General features: G+C 55.0%; 1 protein-coding gene across 2 annotated transcripts in view; it reads left to right on the top strand.

The window, feature by feature from the left end:
* LOC127580905 (SLAM family member 5-like) overlaps positions 1 to 20,567 on the top strand; it is a 294,315-nt gene that overhangs the window by 6,431 nt on the left and 267,317 nt on the right. The window contains exons 2-6 of one of the 2 annotated variants that reach the window (XM_052034887.1): positions 5,370 to 5,687; positions 7,984 to 8,271; positions 12,822 to 12,938; positions 13,120 to 13,208; positions 16,399 to 16,680. In XM_052034887.1, coding sequence (XP_051890847.1) covers positions 5,370 to 5,687; positions 7,984 to 8,271; positions 12,822 to 12,938; positions 13,120 to 13,208; positions 16,399 to 16,653 — 1,067 coding nt within the window. In that variant the 3' untranslated portion in view covers positions 16,654 to 16,680. Of the gene's footprint in view, positions 1 to 5,369; positions 5,688 to 7,983; positions 8,272 to 12,821; positions 12,939 to 13,119; positions 13,209 to 16,398; positions 16,681 to 20,567 lie in introns of those variants that run through there. The other variant, XM_052034886.1, reaches the window with a different exon arrangement.

Raw genomic sequence — 20,567 nt, 5'->3', positions numbered from 1 at the left:
TAAGGGAAGACAAAGGAGTTGGGGGGTGGTGGGGGGGAGAAAAGGAAGGGGTGTGGTTACCGGGAGTTGGAGAAATCGATGTTGAGGCCGTCAGGTTGGAGACTCCCAAGACAGAATATGAGGTGTTGTTCCTCCAATCTGGGTCCGGCCTCGAGGTGGCAGTAGAGGGGGCCGTGGATGGACATGTCAGTGTGGGAGTGGGATGTGGAATTGAAGTGGGTGACCACCGGGAGGTCTCTTTGCATCCTCTTCACAGCTCACAATCCCACCCAGTGTCATGTCAGCAAATTTTGGAATATCACATTTGGTGTTCCCGAATCCAAATCATTGATGTTGATTGTGAACAGAGCCGGAGAGCACAGACACAGGACCTTCGGCCCATTATATCCATGCTGACCATCAAGACCACATCTACCTTAAAGCAAGCCATCCAGTTTTGGGTCCCTCTGTTATGTGTAAATACCCTATCTGTCCCCCTCAATGAGAAACAAAGGACTGCAGATGCTGGAATCTCGATGGAAAACACGAGATGCTGGAGGAACTCATCAGGCCAGGCAGCATCCGTGGAGAAAAGCAGGCGGTCAACGTTTCGGGTCAGGACCCTTCTTCAGGACTGAAGATAGGAAAAGGGGAAGCCCGATATATAGGAGGGAGAAGCGGAGCAGTGATAGGTGGACAAAAGAGGGGAGACGGGGTGAGCACAGGGTAGTGATAGGTCGATGCAGGTGAGACAGTGATAGGCGGGTGCGGGGGAGGAGGGGAGAGCAGATCCACCGGGGGACGGGACAAAGGGAAGGAGAGAGAGAAAACAAAGGGTAGTAGAAAGAGAGATCGGCTGGGAGAGGGAAGAAGCACGGTGGTGGGGGGGGGGGAGGGGGGAGGGATTGTGGGGAAGGGGGGTGGGGATTACCTAAAGTGGGAGAATCCAATGTTCCTGCCGTTAGGCTGTAAGGTTCCAAGTCAGAAAATGAGGTGCTGTTCCTGCAGTTTGCGCTTGGAATTCTCCTGGCAGTGGAGGGGGCCGAGGACTGACAGATCAGTGACGGTGTGGGGGGGGGGGGGGGGGAGCTGCAGTGACTGTCAACGGGGAGGTGCAGATCGCGGTTACAGACAGAGCGCAGGTGGTCTGTAAACCGGTCACCGAGTCTGCGTTTGGTGTCACCAATGTAGAGGAGGCCACACTTGGAGCCCCGAATGCAGGAGATGATATTAATCCCTTACATTTCAGACCCTGGTTTCAGGGTGAACTTCACAATCCTGCTGAATGAAGTCAATGTGCACAGTCCTTTCCCCAGGGTTGGGGAATCAAGAACTAGAGGGCACAGGTTTGAGGTGAGAGGTGAGAGATTTAACAGGAACCTGAGGGACAACTTTTTCACCCAGAGGGTGGTCAGTGTGTGGAACGAGCTGCCAGAGGAACATTTGAAAAGACACTTGGACAGGTCCGTGGAGAGGAAAGGTTTGGAGGGATATGGGCCAAAGGAAGGCAAATGGGACTGGCTAAGATGGGAACTGTGGTTGGCATCGATGGGTTGACTGAAGGGCCTATTTCCATGCTGTCTGACTCTATGAAAACTTCTGTCACGTTATGGTTGCTCTTCCCCAAAGAATCGTGCACAACAAGATGATGAACTGGCCCCTTCTTGTCATCCTCTGTCCAGTATGGGACAGGGAAGAGGGGGACGAAGGGCGAGAATCCCTGGGTGGAGCCGTCGGAGTGGGAAGGGAGCAGAGGGAGTGCAGGTCACCTGATGTTGGAAAATTCAGTGCTGATGTTGTTGGGTTATAGACGACTCAGGTGGAGCAGGAGGTTCTGTTCTCGGTTACATTTGGCCTCACACTGGCAGTGGAGAAGGCCGAGGACAGACGGGTCGGTTGGGAAAGGGGAGGGGGCTTGAAATGACCTTCAACTGGAAGCTCGAGATGGACAGAGCGCAGGTTCTCCAAAAAACAGTCGCCTCATCTGCGCTCGGTCTACATCGGGAGCACCGAGTGCAGCAGGCGAGGTCGGAGGCCGTGCAGGTGAATCTTTGGAAGGACTGTTTAGGTCCCGGGATGGTTGTGAGGGAGGAGGTGTGGGGACAGGTGTTACACCCACTGCGAGGGCAGGGGAAGTGCCAGGTGTCAGGGAGGGATGAGTGGACTGGGGATTCATGGAGGGAGTGGTCCCTGGGGAAAGCAGAAAGGTGTGAGAAGGGGAAGCTGTAACCGGTGGTGCGGTCACGTTGCAGCTGGTGGGAGTGTGGAAGGAGGATGTGCTGGAGGTGAGGGCTGGTAGGGTGAAGGGTGAAGACCAGGGGAACGGTCTCTGTCCTGTCTGGGGGCAGGTGGGGTGAGAACGGATGCAGAGGAAATGTGGGGAGGGCTCCAACGACCACGGTAGAGGGGAAGCCACGTTTCCTGTTGAGGCGAGGCTTTCTGTTCCATGACACCTGAAATGTCTTTTTTCAGCAAACGTGACTTCTCCCCTCAATTCTGTCTGTCTCCCCTCTGCACCCTCAGTCCTGATGCAAGAAACGTCCCCCATCCCTCTGCCTCCACAGATGCCGTCTGACACACTCACTTCCTGCACCAGTTTAGTTTTTTGCTCCGGGTTCCATATCTGCAGTCTCCTGCGTCTCTACTTCCGACACCTCCGCAGTTTTCTGGTCCTATTGATTCTATTCCCCAGACACTATTATATAGGGCCCTCCTGTGTCTGTGGGCTCTGTCCCTTCCTGACACAATGTACCTTTCCTTACACCACTCACTGGTGTGCACTGCTGTCTTGTCCTTTCTCTTTACCATCCAGATTTCTCTCCACTGGGACTTTTCCCAACATCCCCCACACCCACTGACTCCTTGTGTAGTTTCCAGCCCTCTTCACCTCCCCAGTTCCTTGATTCACCAGAACTCTGGTCCCAGCCTGGGTCAGGTGTGGTCCGTCCCAATGGAACAGCTCCCCCCTTCCCCAGGACTGGTGCCCAACCAGTTGAAGCCCACCCCTGCAACCAATCTTTGAGCCTCTCATCTCCCGATCCCACCAACCCTGTGCCTCTAACAGACACATCCATCTTCCTTGGTGTAAGGTGTGACCCGCCCCGGGAGTGGGTCCCTTCGATGTCACTGACCAGGTTGATCAGGGCTCTTTGTGCCACATTCGGTCAAATAGAAACACAGGAAATCGGAGCAGGAATGGGCCATTTGGCCCTTTGAACCTGTTCTACCATTCCATACACTTGTGGCTGATCCTCTCTCTCAAGACCATATTCCCGTTCCCTCCCCGTCCCCTCCATGCCTCTTACATCTGGAATGTTCTCTGTCTCCCACTGACAGACATTCAGTGCCGTGGTCTGTACAGCCTCTTGTTGCAGTGAATCCCACAGCTTCACCACCTCTGAGTGAAGACATTTCTCACCCCAGTGCTTAAGTGTTGCCCTGATGTCGAGGGCAGTCCCTCCCACCTCACCTCTGGAACTCAGCTCTTTGATCCGTTCTCGGACCGAGGCTGTGATGGGGTCTGGATCTGAGTGGTCCTGGTGAATCCCCAACTGGACTTCAGAGAGCAGGCCACTTGGTCCCTCTGGCATGCTGGACCATTTAATCAGATGATGCTGATGTGTCTGTAACCTCAGCTGCATATTGTGGTGACACTACAGTAACCTCTCACCCACTGGGGTATCGAGAATCTCTCACCTGCTCCCTGAAACACTCAAACACTCTGCACCACCGGCCTCTGAGGAACAGAGTTCCACAGTATTTATTCTCCAACACACTTTCACTTCACTTCTTTTAGGGGTGACACAGCAGTTTAATAAATGTTCCAGTGAACCCGTTCAGTTTGAACAGAACTGACTGGGAATAACTGACGGAATGGGATTGATGGGATTGTTCTGACATTTGGCATTGACTCGATATACCAAATGGCCTTGTATGTTGTGAGAAACATGATATGAAAATGGGGACAAATTACAGAACGGGGCCACAAAAGCTGTCCCAAAACCGGACGTGTGCAGAGAAACAATAAAATACATGTGATCCAGCATGAATGTGTTCCCTTGGTCATAGGAAATAAAGTCAACAGGGAGACCGGCCCTCTGGGGAAGGGGAGGGTAGGTTCTGGGGAAGGTGGGGTTAGGTTCTGGGGAAGGGGGAGTGGGTTCCGGACCAGATGGATGTTGTCCTGGATGGACTGGCCTGGGACTGGGTTGCACTGGTGGGGATGGATCATGTGGATCAGCACGGAGCCCAGACGAGTGTCTATGGCCCAGGGAAAGATCCTGTAATTGGTGCTGAGGAGGGAGACGGGGTGTCAGCGTCACAGAAGGTGGCACTGCCTCCCCTTCACAGCACACCTGATCCCAGGAGCCCACAGACAACCCAGAAATCCCTGAGGAACCACAGTCTAGGCCCTTGAGAGCTGGTGGAGGGCAGCGGACAGCTCTGCCAATGTCAGCGGAGGGTCCAATTGTTGGGCACCCTCTGGGCTGACCATTGGCAGGTCCTCCCATGGATGAGGACAAGAGCCCAACATCGGGCACAGATGAAGCAGCCTGTTCCCTCCGGATCTGCGACGGAAGAACCGTCCTTGGTCAGCAGCTCTGTGAGCTGCTTCCAGACCCCACTCCTTCTCTGGTGAGTGGAAGGGGGAGACGAGGAGGAGACATGGCGGGGTGCTCTCCAGAAGACCCAGTGGGATTGGGGTGATCCCCGACCTCATCCCCATATGGTGGGATAGGTGGTGGGGTTGAGCCCACCCGGAATGAGGGGTGGGACATGGGAAGTGATGACCCTCTGCCCAGTGACCTCCAGTGGGTCCACCGGCAGGGTGCTCCCACCCACAGTCAGCCCCTTCATCAGGACCAGGGACACTGCCCGCTTGGTCTTCAGGAAGAAGGCGGCCTCCACTGACAGTTTCAGGCTGCAACAGGGGCTGAGTGGCTGGTAAGCTCGGCCACTGACTCTCCGCAGCCCCTCCACAGTTACACAGGGCTGGGCTAACTCTGGACCCCACCGTCATCGGCGAGAGGCTTCGCTGGCAGTGAGGCAGCTGCCGGGTGCAGTCACTACAGCTCTGAAGGAGGGTCACCCCACCGGACAAGGTGGAGAGGGTGACAGGGACCGGGGGTGGGGTAAAGGATAAACATCGCATAAACGTGGGTAAGAAATGGGGATGGGGAGAGGGTGGGGAAGGGAAGGAGGCAGCTCCAGGGATGTCTCGGGTCAGACGGTGCAGAGTGTGCAGGGGCAGCCGGTGACAGGGAGCAACCTGGGGAGGGGAGGTGTGGTCTGGGGCGCATGGCCTGCTCCTGTGTCTGTGACTTTCCCAGCTCCGATTCCTCCTCCAGTCACTGAGCTCACCTGCTGACTGCCTCCTCTTGTCTCCTCAGCTGGGACTGGGTCTCCCCCTCCCACTGTGAACGGAGCTCTGGGACACTCGGTCTCCTTACCTCCCGGGATCCCAGTCGGACCGGACGTTGCTGAGGTTTGGTGGAGCCGGACATCACCCAGAACCAGGATAGTGAAGTACTCGAAGGGGCACATTGAATACTCCGGTACTGAGTACAAGCGACGGGTAACTCTTCATCCCGGGAACTTCAGTCTGGAAATCCGTGATCTGCGGAGAGAGGACGCTGGTGATTATGAGGTGGATGTTACAGCGAGTTCAGGAGCTGAGAATAAAACGACAGTGCGACTGGAGGTGTCCGGTGAGTGAGACTGCCGCGGAGGGGCCCGGGTTTCACCGGTTCCTGAAACACCCCTAATTAATGGGTGAGGGCAGATCCTGTGCGTTCCCCTGTTTACTGAACCCCACTGACTGCCGGTGTCCAGAGCTGGGGGTCACGGTCCCAGTGTAGTGGGGCTGAGGCAGTGCCAGGCTGGGGGACACACCCACCACATCCCCCGAGACTGGGCCAGGGGCCGTGAAGGATCGAACCGTCAACGGGGAACCTCGTGGCTCCGAACCCGGAGGCGCTGAGCACACGCGGAGGGGGGAACGGAGGGATGGGCCGATGGGGTGGGAGGGGCTGGTGTGGATGGGCCGAACGGACTGTACCTGTGGGTGACGGAGGAAGAAATGTCGGAGACTGTTCCCCTGAAGACCGGGCGGGACTGGGGTGACCCCGGACCTCTCTTCCCCCGGCTCTCCAACGTTAATGGGATGGTTAACGGGGCCCACAGTTTAAATGCGGGGCAGGAAAGGGGAGCCAGTGAGGGGAAATGGGGCGGGAATCAACGGGGGATTTAATGGGAGAGAGAAACGGGGTCCCGGTGAGTTTACAGGGAGCGGGGATCAGAGCACCTTGGGGTGAAGGTTGAGTTGGACCAGACTTGGTGCAGATCCAGAGACAGAAACACTCAGCAGGTGAGGCAGCCGATGTGGACGGAGCAACACGGGGAACGTTTCATGTCGGGGCCCTGAGGAGAGCTCTTCTGATGTGGAGATGCTGGGGGTGGTCGGCGGATGAGCTGCTGAGCACCGGGAACAGTTACATCTTGTTTGGAGGAATCAGGGGCGATGGAAACGCAAGGGCGCTGCTCTACAACGGAGGGTGCGGACGGGACAGTGGGCACAGGTGGGAGGGTGCTGGGTGTGGGGAGGGGAGTGCAGGGTGTTGGGAGTGGGGTTCAAAGTGTGGGGATCAGAGGATGTGGGGGGCACAGGATGTGGGGAGGGTGGTGCAGGGTGTGGGGAGAGGGGGTGCATGGATTTGGGGAGTAGAGGGATGGGCTGAACTGCTGTTCCGTGGCACCAGTCTGGACAACGGGCTGAATGGCCTCCTCCCTGCTGTGACCACACTGTGATATTCTGCACAGTTCTGGCATCATCTGAAACTGGGACAGTGTGGCATTGATTAATGAGTCCCAGTGACTTCATGAGGTCTGGGTGGAAGGTGGGATCTGGCCCTAATGCTGGTCCTCACTGGAATAATGTCAGAAGCCAAAGGCACAGAGGTCAGGGTGGGAGGGGGACGGAGAATGAAAGTGAGAGTGTCTGGAAAGTCAGGGGGACCCTTGTGCCTGAATGGCCGTGTTCTGCAAGGTGATCATTTTGTCTGCACCTGGTTTCTCCAGCGCAGAGGAGACCCCAGTGTGAACACCCAACACCGGGCACTGGGTGGGAAGGAGGGCAAGTGAATCCCTGCTTCACCTGATGGGACGTTTGGTCCCTGGCTGAAGGGGAGGGAAGAGGTGAAAGGTCAGGTGTTGCCCCTCCTGTGTTTAAAGGGGAAAGTAGTGTAAGACGGGAGTGGGTGGTGGGGACGGAGGAGCGGACCAGGGAGTCACGGAGGGAACGGTCCCCTCACACTGCTCAAAGGGGAAGGGAAGATGTGTCCAGTGGTGGGACCTCGTTGATGTTGGTGGAACTGACAGAGGACGATCCATTGAACGTTGCTGGGGTGGAAGGTGAGGACCAGGGAAACCGTCTGGTGGGAGAGAGGGGGTTAAGGGCAGAGGTGGGAGAAGTGGAACAGACACAGTGAAGAGTCCCGTCAGCTGTGGTGGAGGGGAAACCACGGATGAGGAAAAGGGAAGACATCTCGAGCACTGGGGAGTCACCGTCTGGGCAGGTAGAATGGAGGTGGAGGGACTGGCAGAATAGAATGGGCTCTGTCTTCTGTGGGACCAGATTCAGGGCAGGTCTGGGCTGGGTCACACTCAGGTGTATGAGGGACACCGGGACCACTCACAGGGGTGACAAAAGATGTGGAACTGGAGAGAATTCCCAGGATACGGAGACATAAACAGGACACGGCGGAGAGTTTGTGGATGAGCGCGGGCAGTGGTCGGGAAAGAGGGCGCAGCCCATGTGGGAACTTCCTCCAGCAGCAACTGGCTGAACTGAAGGGTGAGGGAAGGGTTAAACTGGTGGGTGGAAATGAGCTGGGATTGGCTTAAAGTTCACTCAGGGATGTTGGGGACGGGATGGGGGATTTGGGGATCGAGGTGTCCACAAGGATCTCCTTTACTCATCTTTCCATCTCTCCGTCCCAACCTCAGAGCCCGTGTCAAGACCATACATCACGGTTCAGTACACCTCCAAGAACTGTGACCTCACCCTCACCTGCTCCGTGACCTCAGGCAACCCCACCAGCTTCAGGTGGTGGAGGGGAGGTGAATCTGTGAGAAACGACAGCACCCATCACCTTTGGGAACATGGAGAGACGGTAGAGATTCATCACACAGCAGAGGTGGAGGACGTTGTGTACAGGTGTGAGGCCAGGAACCCCGTCAGTGAGGTCACGGCACAGATCCAGCTGTGGGACGTCTGTAAGCTGCACACACCTGGTGAGTGTCAGAGGGAGGAATCTGATGCAGAGAGGGTGGGGTCCCCGTGTCACAGGAGAGTTAAATTCCACAGTTGAGAGGCAGCTACATTCTGGACTGAATCCATGTCCTGGGTTTGTGGGAGGGGGAACGGGACCCCGGTGAGTTTAACGAGAGGGCGGTAGTCAGATGGGTGAGGGATCACACAGGGTCCTCCCGCCCCACACGCAGCACCACCACCTCCAGCTGACGACAGACTCAGCTCCCCCTCCGCTAGGGGAGCGGGTGGGCTCCAGCCTGGGCTACTCTGCCCTTCATATCTGCGTCCCATTGTGTGGGTGTCGTTCCTTTTGTTTTATTTTAAAATAACATCATTAAAAAGATTCTTACACCGATATCTGCATCCAAGACAACCCATCCCAGACATCTCCAGTGAGCCAGTGGACACCGTCTGCTCCATCTCCGGGAACACGCAAGAAACACAAGACGACAGGGGCAGGAGTAGGCCACTCGGCCCCTCCAGCCTGTCCCACCATTCAATGTGACCACGATCCCATTCCTCCTTTGTGCCATCTCTCCACACCCCTCTATCCTCGATCTATCAAATATTTATCCAGCTCCACTCTAAATACATCCAGTGATCCAGTTTCCAGCTCCCACTGGGGCATCGAATTCCAGAGATTTACCACCCTCTGTGAGAAGAAATTTCTACACCCCTCAGTTTTGCAATGACCTGCCCCTTATCCTGCAGTTGTGTCCCCTTGTTCAATACTCTCCCACTGGTGAAAATGTCCCAACATCTACCCTGTCACAGCCCATGAGAGACAGATCTTTGAATAAGGTCACACCGCATTCTTCTGAACTCCAAAACATACAGACCCAAACTATTTTATCTCTCTTGGTAGGACGACCCTCTGATCCTAGTATTGGGGAAGGAGGGAGCTGTTCTGGTGGGATGAGCTCCACCTGAACCATGCTGGGACCAGGGTCCTGGCGAATCGCATAACTAGGGCTGTGGAGAGGGCTGTAAACTAAATAGTAGGGGTGCATACAACAGATTGGAAACGTATGGATAAAGTCAGAGGGAAGGAGCGTGCAGGAGAGGTTCCTGAACTCTGCAGAATAAAGACTAAGACAGAAAGATTAGAAAGGGGTAAGAACTTAACTTCAGGCAACATGAAGACAAATGTGAGAAGGGTGGTGAATACAGACTGAGGGTGTTATATTTGAATGCACGCAGTGTACGAAATAAGGTAGATGTGCTTATGGCGCAGTTAGACATCGGCAGGTGTGACGTTGTTGGCGTCACAGAGTCGTGGCTGAAAGAAGATCACAGCTGGGAGCTAAAGATCCAAGGATACACATCCTATCGACAAGACAGGCAGGTGGGCAGAGGGGGTGGGGTGGCTCTGATGGTAAAAAATAAAATCAAATCCTGAGCAAGAAGTGACAGAGGATCAGAAGATGTGGAATCCTTGTGGGGAGAGTTAACAAACTGCAGGGGTAGAAAGACCCTGATGGGAGGTCTGTACAGACCTCTGAATAGTAGCCAGGATGTGGGGTACAAGTTACAACAGGAGACAGAAAAGGCATGTAAGAGGGCAATGTTACGGTGGTCAGGGGGGCCTTCAATATGCAGGTAGATAGGGAAAATCAGGTTATTACTGGATCCCAATGAAAGGAATTTGTAGAATGCCTACGAGATGGCTTTTCAGAGCTGCTTGTGGTCGAGCTCACTTGGGAAAAGGCAGTTCTGGTTTTGGTGTTGTGCGATGAACCAGATTTGATTAGGGAACTTAAGGTTTAAGGAACCCTTAGGAGGCAGTGACCATAATATAATAGAATTCCCCCTGCAGTTTGAGAGGGAGAAGCTAAAATCAGATGTATGGGAGTTACAGTTGAGTAAAGGTAACTACAGAGGCACGAGAGAGGAGCTGGCCAGAGTTGATGAGAAGGGGACCCCACCAGGGATGACGGTAGAGCAGCACTGGCAGGAGTTTCTGGGAGTAATTCGGACGATGCGGGATCATTTCATCCCAAAGAAGAAGAAACATTCTGAAGGGAGGATGAGGCAACCGTGGCTGACGAGGGAAGTCAAAGGCAGCAGAGAAGAGAGGGCACACAATATTGCAGAAAATGAGTGGGAAGCGAGAGGATTGGGAAACTTTTAAAAACCAACAGAAGGCAACTGAAAAAAGCAATAAGGGGAGAGAAGGTGAAATATGAAGGTAAGCTGGCCAATAATATAAGTATTTTCAGGTATATTAGTGGTAAAAGAGAGGCAAGAGTGGACATCGGTCCACTGGAAAATGACGAGGGAGAGGTAGTGATGGGGAACAAAGAAATGGTGGATGAACTGAAGAAGTATTTTGCATCAGTCTTCACTGTGGAAACACCAGCAACGTGCCAGAAATTCAGAGAGTCAGGGGGTAGAAGTATTGTCACTATTACTAAGGAAGAGGTACTTGGGAAACTGAATGACCTGAAGGCAGTTCTTTGGAATGCGTTCCACCCCCTCCCAGGTGGGGTGCCGCACACGGCGCAGTAGGCCGACCCCTCCAACTGGACGCCGAACCGTCCCTCAGCACCCTCCTGCCGCGCCTCCTGCGCCAACAGCCCACCGTGATCTCCCTCGCTCAGGGCCCAGGGAAACTGCCCACTTGTCCTTCAGGAAGAACACGACCTTCCTGTTCACCTGCCACAATCTCAGAAATCGCCTTCACACACACCTTGATATTCGTGTTTGTGTCCACAGAACCTTTCACTCCGTTCTCACGTGTCAGTAGCCTGAAGGCGACGGAGGCCGCGGGCGTGACCCGTGTGGTGAGCCCAGGGAGGTCCCGTCATCTCAAAGGAATGGTTCCATTTTCAGTGCGTTTACACAACACACAGAACAAGCACAGCTGATGCTACAACGTCACACAGAACCAGCAGTGTGTGCAACACAACACTCGAACGTGGGAACGGTTCAGAGGAGGGAGAGATTGTTGGGGTCACCTCCACAAATGAAGGAAAGCTCCTGTGTTGATGCATCTTCTGAGTGTGAGGTGTTGCACTTTGGGAGGTCAAATGTAAGGGGGAAAGTCAACAGTTAATGGCAGGACCCTTGACAGTACTGACGCACAGAGGGACCTTGGGGTCCAGGTCCACAGCTCCCCGAAAGTGACAACGCAAGTAGATCGTGTGGTAAAGAAGGCGTGTGGCCTGCTTGCCATCGAGTATGTCAGGGATTATTCTGGAGCTATGAAATTATCGAGAGTGGACATTAATTTAGCGGTTAGCGTAACGCTTTACAGCGCCAGTGACCCGGGTTCAATTCCGGCCACTGTCTGTAAGGAGTTTGTACGTTCTCCCCATGTCTCCACGGGTTTCCTCTGGGTGCTCTGGTTTCCTCCCACATTCCAAAGATGTCCGGGTTAGGAAGTTGTGGACATGCTATGTTGGCTTCAGAAGTGTGGCGACACTTGCGGGCTGCCCCCAGAACCCTCTACGCAAAAGATATATTTCACTATGTGTTTCGATGTACATGTGACTCATAAAGAGATCTTATTTTATCATATCTTATAATTCCAACAAGAACCAGTCTTCAGTTCTTAATGTAAGCTGCAAGCAGTAATCAGGCTGACGTTAAAAGCACAGCTTTGCAAACAAGCAGCTCTGTCTCCAGAGCACAGGCTGCTGCCACAGCAGGGGCTGCTGCCCAAGAGATAGGGTCTGTTCGTTTGCAAAGCTGATACAACAGTGGTATTTGAGAGGCTGTTAGATAGACACATGAATGTGCAGGGAGTGGGGGGATGTGGATCATGGAAACACAGAACAGATTGAGTTTAAATTGGCATCACGTTTGGTGCAGACGTGGTGGGTCGCAGGGCCTGTTCCTGTGCTGTACTGTCGTATATTCTATGTGGCCCGAGGCTGCTCCTGCCTCACAAAGGTCCAAGGCGTGTCCAGAAATCTTTCACCTGGTTGGTGAACAAAGTCTCATCTCCCTCTCAGTGCACCCTGACAACCTGCCAGCCAGGGCTGCTCCCACAGCCCTTGAAACACCGGCACAGCCCTCGCAAAGCAGGAACCATCCAGCAGGAAAACCTCCTCAGTCGACAGACCCTTGCAAACGACCCAGTTCCAAATTCTTCCTCACAGTTTTCTGTCCTTCTTCAGCTTTCCTCTGGATTTCCCCTCGGCATCTCTTCTGTTGCCCTGGCGATGGTAGAGTGAGGGATGTGCTGGGTTACAGACTGTGTGGGGGACATGTCTGGTGCCGCTGATGGTCCACAGTGCCTCACGGACACCCCGTTTTCAGCTGCCAGACCTGTTCCGAGTCTCTCCTGTTCAGCAGAACGGCAGTGGATGGAGCAGAGTGTGAGGGGTGAATGGAGGGTGGGCTGTGGTGGGTCAGAGGGGGTGGAGGGGAGTGGTGAGGTGTGAGTGGAGGGGACTGAGGCACGGTGTTGGGGTGATGGGGAATTTTCTCCAGCCTGACGTGGGATGGAGAGGATCCGTCGATCCCGCGTCACTGGGAGCGTGAGGATGAGATCAGTCACGGAATCTTCTCTCCTCCCCCCGTACAGCGCCCGATACAACGACCCCGCCGATCGTTCTGGCGGTGCTGGTGATGAACCTCCTGATCTCCGCTTTCATCGTGATTCTCTTGGTCATCCGGAGGAGAAGGGCTGCAGGCACTGAAGGCAAGTGGTTCTGACACCCAGTCCGTGAGGCTGGGGGTTGGGGGAGGGAGGGAGAGGGGGTGGGGGCAGGGTAGGGGTGGAAGGAATGGTGGCATCGGGGGAGTGGAGGGAGGGGTTAAATGGGGGACAGTGGAGAAGGGTTTCAGTACGGACCCCGTCACCTCTGCTCTCTGTCCCACAGGCCCAGCGGAGACCGGCACTGATTACGAGATTGTTCATCAGATGGAGAACCGTCGCGCTGGCCGGCAGCCCCCCGAGGGAAACAAGGGGGTAATGGCAGACACATTACCCCAGGGAAGGGGGGAACTGGGGGTCTGAACCCCTCAAACCCCTGGGACCACCCTCACCATCCCCGGGATAGACAGAATATAAGGTCCTGCAGGGAATCTGCACCATCCCAGGATCAACCACAGGTCCCTGTCACGGGAGTTCCTTCCACCCAATGCTGTGGAACCAAGCACCACACACTGAGGCATAGCAAGATCCCACATACTAATAAGGAACCAGTTGAATCTTTGCCTCAGTGAACTCCAGGCCTCAGGCAGATGTAACAGTTGTACACACTCCACATTCAGTGACCACGTACACACCCAGTCACTCGGGTACACTGACCCCCAACACACTCAGTCACTGGGTCACACTGTCTCCACACACCCCTTCACTGGGGTTCACCATTCCCCACACTCCCAGTCACTGGGGTACACTGTCCCCCCATGCACCCAGTTTCTTGGGTACATTCTCATCCAGATGTCTAATTCCTTTAATGTTATACATCCCCCCTTCTGTCCGTTTCCTGCCCGGCTCCCTCAGGCTCTTGTCTCAGCCCCGGGGGAGGTGGGATCCCCCGAATCAGGACTGCGGGCAAGTGCAGGTCCCTGTGTATCCAGGGGACGCTCCTGGAGGGGTTTGGTCTTCTTCACCTCCTTTCCTCTTGGACCATTCCCCGCTCCCACTCCCCCACTGCACCTGCTCTACCACAGCGTCCACTGCCTTGGGCACAGGGCGGGGGGAGGGGCTGTGGTACGTCGTGGACCGCCGAGGTGGGATTGGCAGCCCGGTGGTCAGGGCAGTTCTTGCCAATGTGTTTCCTCCTCCAAGGCCCAGAAGAGGCATCGTCCGTCCCCTGGAACTGGGCACTGAACTGTCCCCCAAACATCCTCCTCCCACACCAGCTGCATGAACAGTCGGCGCCAGAATGAGAAGACATGGCACAGGCTGCTCTCCCGACGATGGAGTGGGATCAGATTCATCGGGATATACAGCACAGAAACAGGCCCTTTGGCCCAACTTCTCCTTGCTGAGCCAGTTGTCTCACTGAGCCAGTCCCATTACCCTGTGTTTGGCCCGTATCCCCCTGAACCTTTCCTATCCCTGTACCTGTCCAAGTGTCTTTTAAACATTACACTTGTCCCCACCTCTAGCACTTCCTGTGGCAGCTCGTTCCATACACCCACCACCCTCTGTGTGGAAGAAGTTGCCCCTCAAGTCCCCTTTAAATTGTTCCCCTCTCACCCTCAAACTGTGCCCTCTAGTTTTCAAATCCCTGACGCTGGGAAAAGGCTGTGACCGTCCACCTTAGCTATGGCCCTCAGTATTTTATTTTTAAGCTCACCACTCAGCCACTTACACTCCAGGGAAAAAGACCCAGACTATCCACTTTCTCTTATAACTCAAGCCTTCCAGTCCTGGTGACATTGTGGTGAATCTTTTCTGTACCAGTTCCAGCTCAATGACATCCCTCCTGTAGCTGGGCGACCAGAACCGCACACAATACTCTCACCAATGACTTGTACAGTTGCAACGTGACGTCCCAACTCCTGTACTCACTGCCCTGACTGATGAAGGCCAGCGTGCCAAACACCCTCTTCACCCCCCTGTCTACCTGTGTCACCACTTTCAGGGAACTATGTACTTTACCTCAAGGTCTCTGTTCTACAACACTCCAGGGCCCTGCCATTTACTGTGTATCTCCTGCCCTGGTTTCAGTTCCCAAAATGCAACAATTCACATTGGTCTGATCTTAAATCCCTTCTGCCTTTCCATGTCCCGCTTTCCCAGTTGATCAGGATCCTGCCGGAACCTTAGACACCTTCCTCACTGTCCACTGTCCCACCGATTCTGGTGCCATCCACACACTGACTGACCGTGTCACCTGCATTCCCATCCCAGCCGTTAATACAGATGACAGACAACAGGGACCCAGCACCGATCCCTGCAGCTCACCACTGGTCACAGGTCTCCAGTCTGAGAAACAACCCTCCACCCTTGCCCTCTGCCTCCTCCCACCAAGCCGATGGGTGGATTGGGGAGATCTGTGACCACACCTCCCCCAGAAGCTGCAGGTGGGGACAGAGGAGCTCCCTGGGAGAGAAGGGACGGGGACATTTGAAAGGATGACCTTTGTGTGGTGGCTGCAGTGTGTCCACTGGCAGGAAGGTCCCAGCCACGGTGAGCCCACCGCTCGGTGTTCAGGGAGAACACGGTCTTCCTGGACATCTTCATGTATCCGTCAATAGCTGAAGGGCGACAACCTCAGCCGTCGCCCTCACACACACCTCATTCTCATGTGGGGCTGCACGGAGCTCATCCCCCCACTGCCTGAAGACAACAGTTGGAAGGGTGACGGGGCCACAGGGGTGACTGGAGCTGCCACAGTGGTGTAACTGTGGGAGGGCCCCCACCACCGGAGAGGGTGGGGTGTCCATCGGTCCACACACCCTCCGACAGGAACTATAACACAACCCACACGGCCGTCTATCCCAGGAGCAGCAGTGCAGACAACACGGAGCCCGATACTAAAACAACAAGGCACAGGAGAGGGAGGAGAGGGAGTGAAGACCCAGGAATGTGGCTGCGTCGATGACCCTTCTGCACCGACCCTTCAGCTTGGGAGAGGCCTCTTCACCCAGGACAGCCCGAGGCTGCATCAGCCTCACAAAAGTCCAAGCTGTGGAGGAACATCCTTCACCCAGACAGCTGCAGCTGATCCGGTCCAAGTAATCGGGCTGGGGAGGGAGTTCACTGACGTTAACAACCAAAACACTCACCGTCTCTGCTCCCTTTGGGCTGACAGTCCGACCCCAAACGATCTTCCAGCCGCTTCAAACTCCCCCAACACTTTCTGGAACCAACATTGTAAACGCAGCTGTTCTCTGAAAGGAAATCCCCTTTCCAGCAGCAGAGGTTGTTGCAAATAAACTCTCCTTCCTTCAGATTCTCCCAGTACAGCCAGAGAGCATCACCCTGTGTCTGACCCATGCCCTGGGAGTGTGTGACGGGACAGTGTAGAGGGAGCTTCACCTTGTGTCTGACCCGTGCCCTGGGGGTGTGTGATGGGACAGTGTAGAGGGAGCTTCACCCTGTGTCTGACCCGTGCCCTGGGAGTGTGTGACGGGACATGTTCAGTTGTTGCAACAACATATTTATGATCTTTTTTTCTCCCTTTCTCTTCTCCCCACAGCATGAAGACGGCATTTACACGGTACAGGCACCTCCTTCTCTCTCCCTCTGCTCTCTCCGTTGTACAGGAAGTCCCCGGGTTACGAACGCCCGACTTACGAACACCTGTGCTGACGAATCGGCCTCTCTCCTTTTCGGACTTCTGTCTCCCTCCGTCTCTCTCTTCCATTTTCTCACTTTCCTGCTTTTTCTGTCTCTCCCTCTTGTCTCTCTCTGTTTCCTCACTCCCTCTCTGTCTGCATCTACAGAAGTGTAACTCTCTCTCCATCTATCAGACTCTCTCGATCCCTCTCTCCTCCCACCACTGCCCTGTCAATCCCCCCTCTCTCATCCTCTCTCCTCCACTCCCTCTCCCCCACTCTCCTCCACTCCCTCATCGCACTCTCCCCCATCCACTCCCCCGCAGTCTTTCCCCCAACTCTCGCTCCGCCTCTGTCGTCCCCCCACTCTCTCCCTGACACCCTCTGTTCTTCCCTCATTATCCCACCTCTCTCTCTCTGACTCTCCCTCTCTCCCTCCCTCCCTCCCTCCCTCCCAGTTTATCTCTCACCCCCTCTCTCTCCCCCCAGGGTCTGGGAGAACACCGCATTGATACGTACGAAACTCTGCAGCTCCAGACTCCTGGGAAGATGAAGTGATGGTGCCGATCGCCGCCGTCAAGGCCGTGATACCCAACGTGGTTTGTGTGACTGTGGGGACCCTTTGTCCTTCCTCCTGTCCTTGGAGGCCATTCAGCCTTTCGAGTCTGGGACATGGGGACAGCAGGAGGCCATTCAGCCATCTCTGTTTGGGTGGGAGTCAGGTTGTGGTGAAGGGGAACATGATGAGGACTGGGGACTGTGAGGGTGTTTACGGAGATCTACATGGGTGGGGGCAGGTATGCTTTGACTCTGGGAAGCAGGAGGTGAGGCACATGTGGTCGAATAGCTCGACGAACAACCTGCTGCTTCACTCATTCGCCACTCTCAGTTCTCTGTGGATTCACACTGTGCAATAAATTCAGCTGAAGAGAGGTCTGGGGTCGTTATTGTCGCGGCTTCAGTCCAGGCTGGGGATTGAATCAGAGTCAAACAAAGGCCCAGGCTGTGTGGCCAGGTTCCAAACTCCAGCCCCAGGCCGTGTGGCCAGGCTCTAAACTCCAGCCCCAGGCTGTGTGGCCTGGCTCCAAACTCCAGCCCCAGGCTGTGTGGCCTCACCCATAACACTGAGGCCAAGGATTTGCAGCCAGACCCAAAATGACAAGTCCAGGATTTCGGGCCTCGCCCTGGGTGAAAGCCTCCGTCTCCGGCCTGTTGCCAACACCGGCCTCGGCCACAGAGGTTCGCTGTGATTCACAGCACGGACAGGGAAAGAGCAACGTTGAAGGTATCAGGAAGAAACCGGTTCCATTGGGAATGCCTCGGGGAGACTCCGTCACTCAGGTTCTGCCCAGAGAGAGTCCCAGAGCCACACAGGCCATTCGGCCCAGGAGGTCCACACTGACCACTGGGCACCCATCCGTCCTGACCCCATCTCCCAGCACCTGTCCCGCAGCCGTCCATGTCTGGGGGATTCCAGAGCTCGTCTGGATACTTGTTAAATGTTGTCAGTGACTCTGCTTCCCCCACCGTCTCCGGCAGTGTGTTCCAGGTACTCACCGCTCTCTGGGTGAGAAAGGACCCCTCGGATCCTCTCTAAATCCCTTCCCCCTCACCCTGAATCCATGTCCTTTCATTTTATCTGCCTCGGGTGTGGGGAAAAGTTTCCTGCAGTCTGCCCTATGTGTACCCCTCATAATTGTATCTACCCCAGTCCTGTCCCCTCCCTGCCCCCTCCGCCCCAGGGAGAACAGACCCAACCTCTCTGGTCTCTCCTCATAACTGGAACGCTCCGTCCCAGACACCATCCTGGTGTATCCCCTCTGCACTCTCTCGGGTGCAGTCACCTCCTTCCTGTAGTGTGGTGACCAGAACTGCACGCAGTCCTCCAGCTGAGGTCTGACCAGTGTTTTATACAGTTGGATCACAACCTCCCTGCTCTTGTGCTGTGTCCCCACCAGTGAGAGGGAAGACGGTGGCCGGGCTGAACTCAGAGCATTGATCAGCACTTGGGAATGAGGTACTGTTGTTCTCACTGAGACACGGTTGAGGGAAGGGCAGGACCAGCAGCTCTCAGTTCCACAGTCAAACATCTCGGGGGTGATGGGTGTGGGCGAGTGGGATGTAAAGGAGGAGGCTGTTTCCATGATGTCCTGAGCTGTGTCCACAACACTCTGAGGTCTCCTGCGGTCATGGGCAGAGCAGTTGCCATTCCAAGCCGTGACGCATCCAGATCGGATGCTTTCTGTGATGCATCGATAAAAGTCGGTGAGGGTCAAAGAGGACCTGTCAAATTTCTTCAGCATCCTGAGGAAGTAGAGGTGCTGGTGAGCTTTCTTGGCCGTGGCGCCAACGTGGTTGGACCAGGACAGGCTAAAGGTGATGTTCACTCCCAGGAACTTGAAGCTCTCAATCCTCTCGACCTCAGCACCATTCATGTAGATGGGTGCATGTACACTGCCCCCTTCCTGAAGTCAATGACCAGCTCTTTTGTTTTGTTGACATTGAGGGAAAGATTGTTGTCATGACACCATGTCACTAAGCTCTCTATCTCCTTCCTGCACTCCCGACATTGTGATTTGAGATTCAGCCCACTACAGTGATGTCATCTGCAAATGTGTGGATAGAGTTAGAGCAGGATCTGGCCACAGTCGTGAGTGTACAGGGAGCAGAGTAGGGGTACAAAACAAAGTCGGGCAGCATCGCCGACAACAGGGCATCCCTTCCCGATGAGCTCAATGCATTCCATGCACATTTTTAACAGAAGGGGATTGGTATGTCAGCACCCACCCAGACAGCCCCAAATGCACCTGACCCATTGTGGATGTAAGATCAGTCTTCCGGAGAGTGAACCCGCGAAATGCATCTGGCACGGTTGGTGTCCATGGCCGTGTCCATAGATCCTGCACAGATCAGCTGGCGGGGGTATTTGCAGACATTTTAACCTCTCCCTGCTTCAATCAGAGCTTCCCACCTGCTTTAAGAAGACCACTGTCATCCCCTCCCTGAGAAAACAAGGTAACGTGCCTCAATGACCACCGCCCGGTGGCTCTGACATCCACCATCATGAAGTGCTCTGAAAGGCTGGTCATGGCACAAATCAACTCCAGCCTCCCGGACAACCTGGAAGGGGGTTTGAGCCAGTCCGCAGATGGTCTGCTGGAGAAGGGGCAGCACTGGATCTGACCTCAGGGAATGAAGCCCGGCAAGTGGTTGAAGGGTCTGTGGTGAGCATTTTGGGGACGGTGATCTCTGAGTTTCAGTGCAGTAATGGAAGGGGATGGGGGTGCTCTGGAGATTGTGGTCCTTCATCTGGGGAAGGGAATAACAGCTCCTTTCGGTCCCTGCAGCCCAGCGAGTGGATCCCAGTGGGAAGATTTAAAAGTGGAGCTGCCAGAGCAGACACATTGGAGCAGCCGCTGTGAGCGTGGCTGTTGTTGACGTTGAAGTGCTGGGTGTGCGGTGGCAGTGCTGAGGCTTTGTCTCAGGATTCGGCGAGGAGGCTGAGCAGCGGGGAGGGAATGTGAGATCGTTGCCTTTCCTCTGTAGTCTGGCTGGGTCTGGGACGGCAGTCAGGGCCGTCAAATATGATAAGGTGAGATCTCTTTATTAGTCCCATGTACATCGAAACACACAGTGAAATGCATCTTCTACGCACAGTGTTCTGGGGGCAGCCTGCAAGTGTCGCCACGCTTCTGACGCCAACATAGCATGTCCACAACTTCCTGACCCGTACGTCTTTGGAATGTGGGAGGAAACCGGAGCACCCGGAGGAAACCCACGCAGTCACGGGGAGAACGTACAAACTCCTTACAAACAGTGTTGGGAATTGAACCCAGGTCTCTGGCTCTGTAATAGCATCAGGCTAACCACTACACTACTGTGCCTGCCCAATGTTCCTCCTGCAGGATGTGGGAGAGCAGGGGACGTTCCAGTGCCCCTGGTGACCATGTCTGTGGGAAGTGTGTCCAGCTGCAGCTCCTGACTGACCACATCGAGCGGCTGGAGCTGCAGTTGGACTCACCCAGGAGCATCAGTGATGCTGGGACCATCACAGACGGAAGCTTTGTTGAGGTGGTGACGCCGAAGGTAC

The sequence above is a fragment of the Pristis pectinata genome, chromosome 20, assembly GCF_009764475.1.
Source record: "Pristis pectinata isolate sPriPec2 chromosome 20, sPriPec2.1.pri, whole genome shotgun sequence".
NCBI lineage: Eukaryota > Metazoa > Chordata > Chondrichthyes > Rhinopristiformes > Pristidae > Pristis > Pristis pectinata.
The sequence above is the reverse complement of the archived record's forward strand: the minus strand, read 5'-3'. Positions and strand labels throughout refer to the sequence as shown.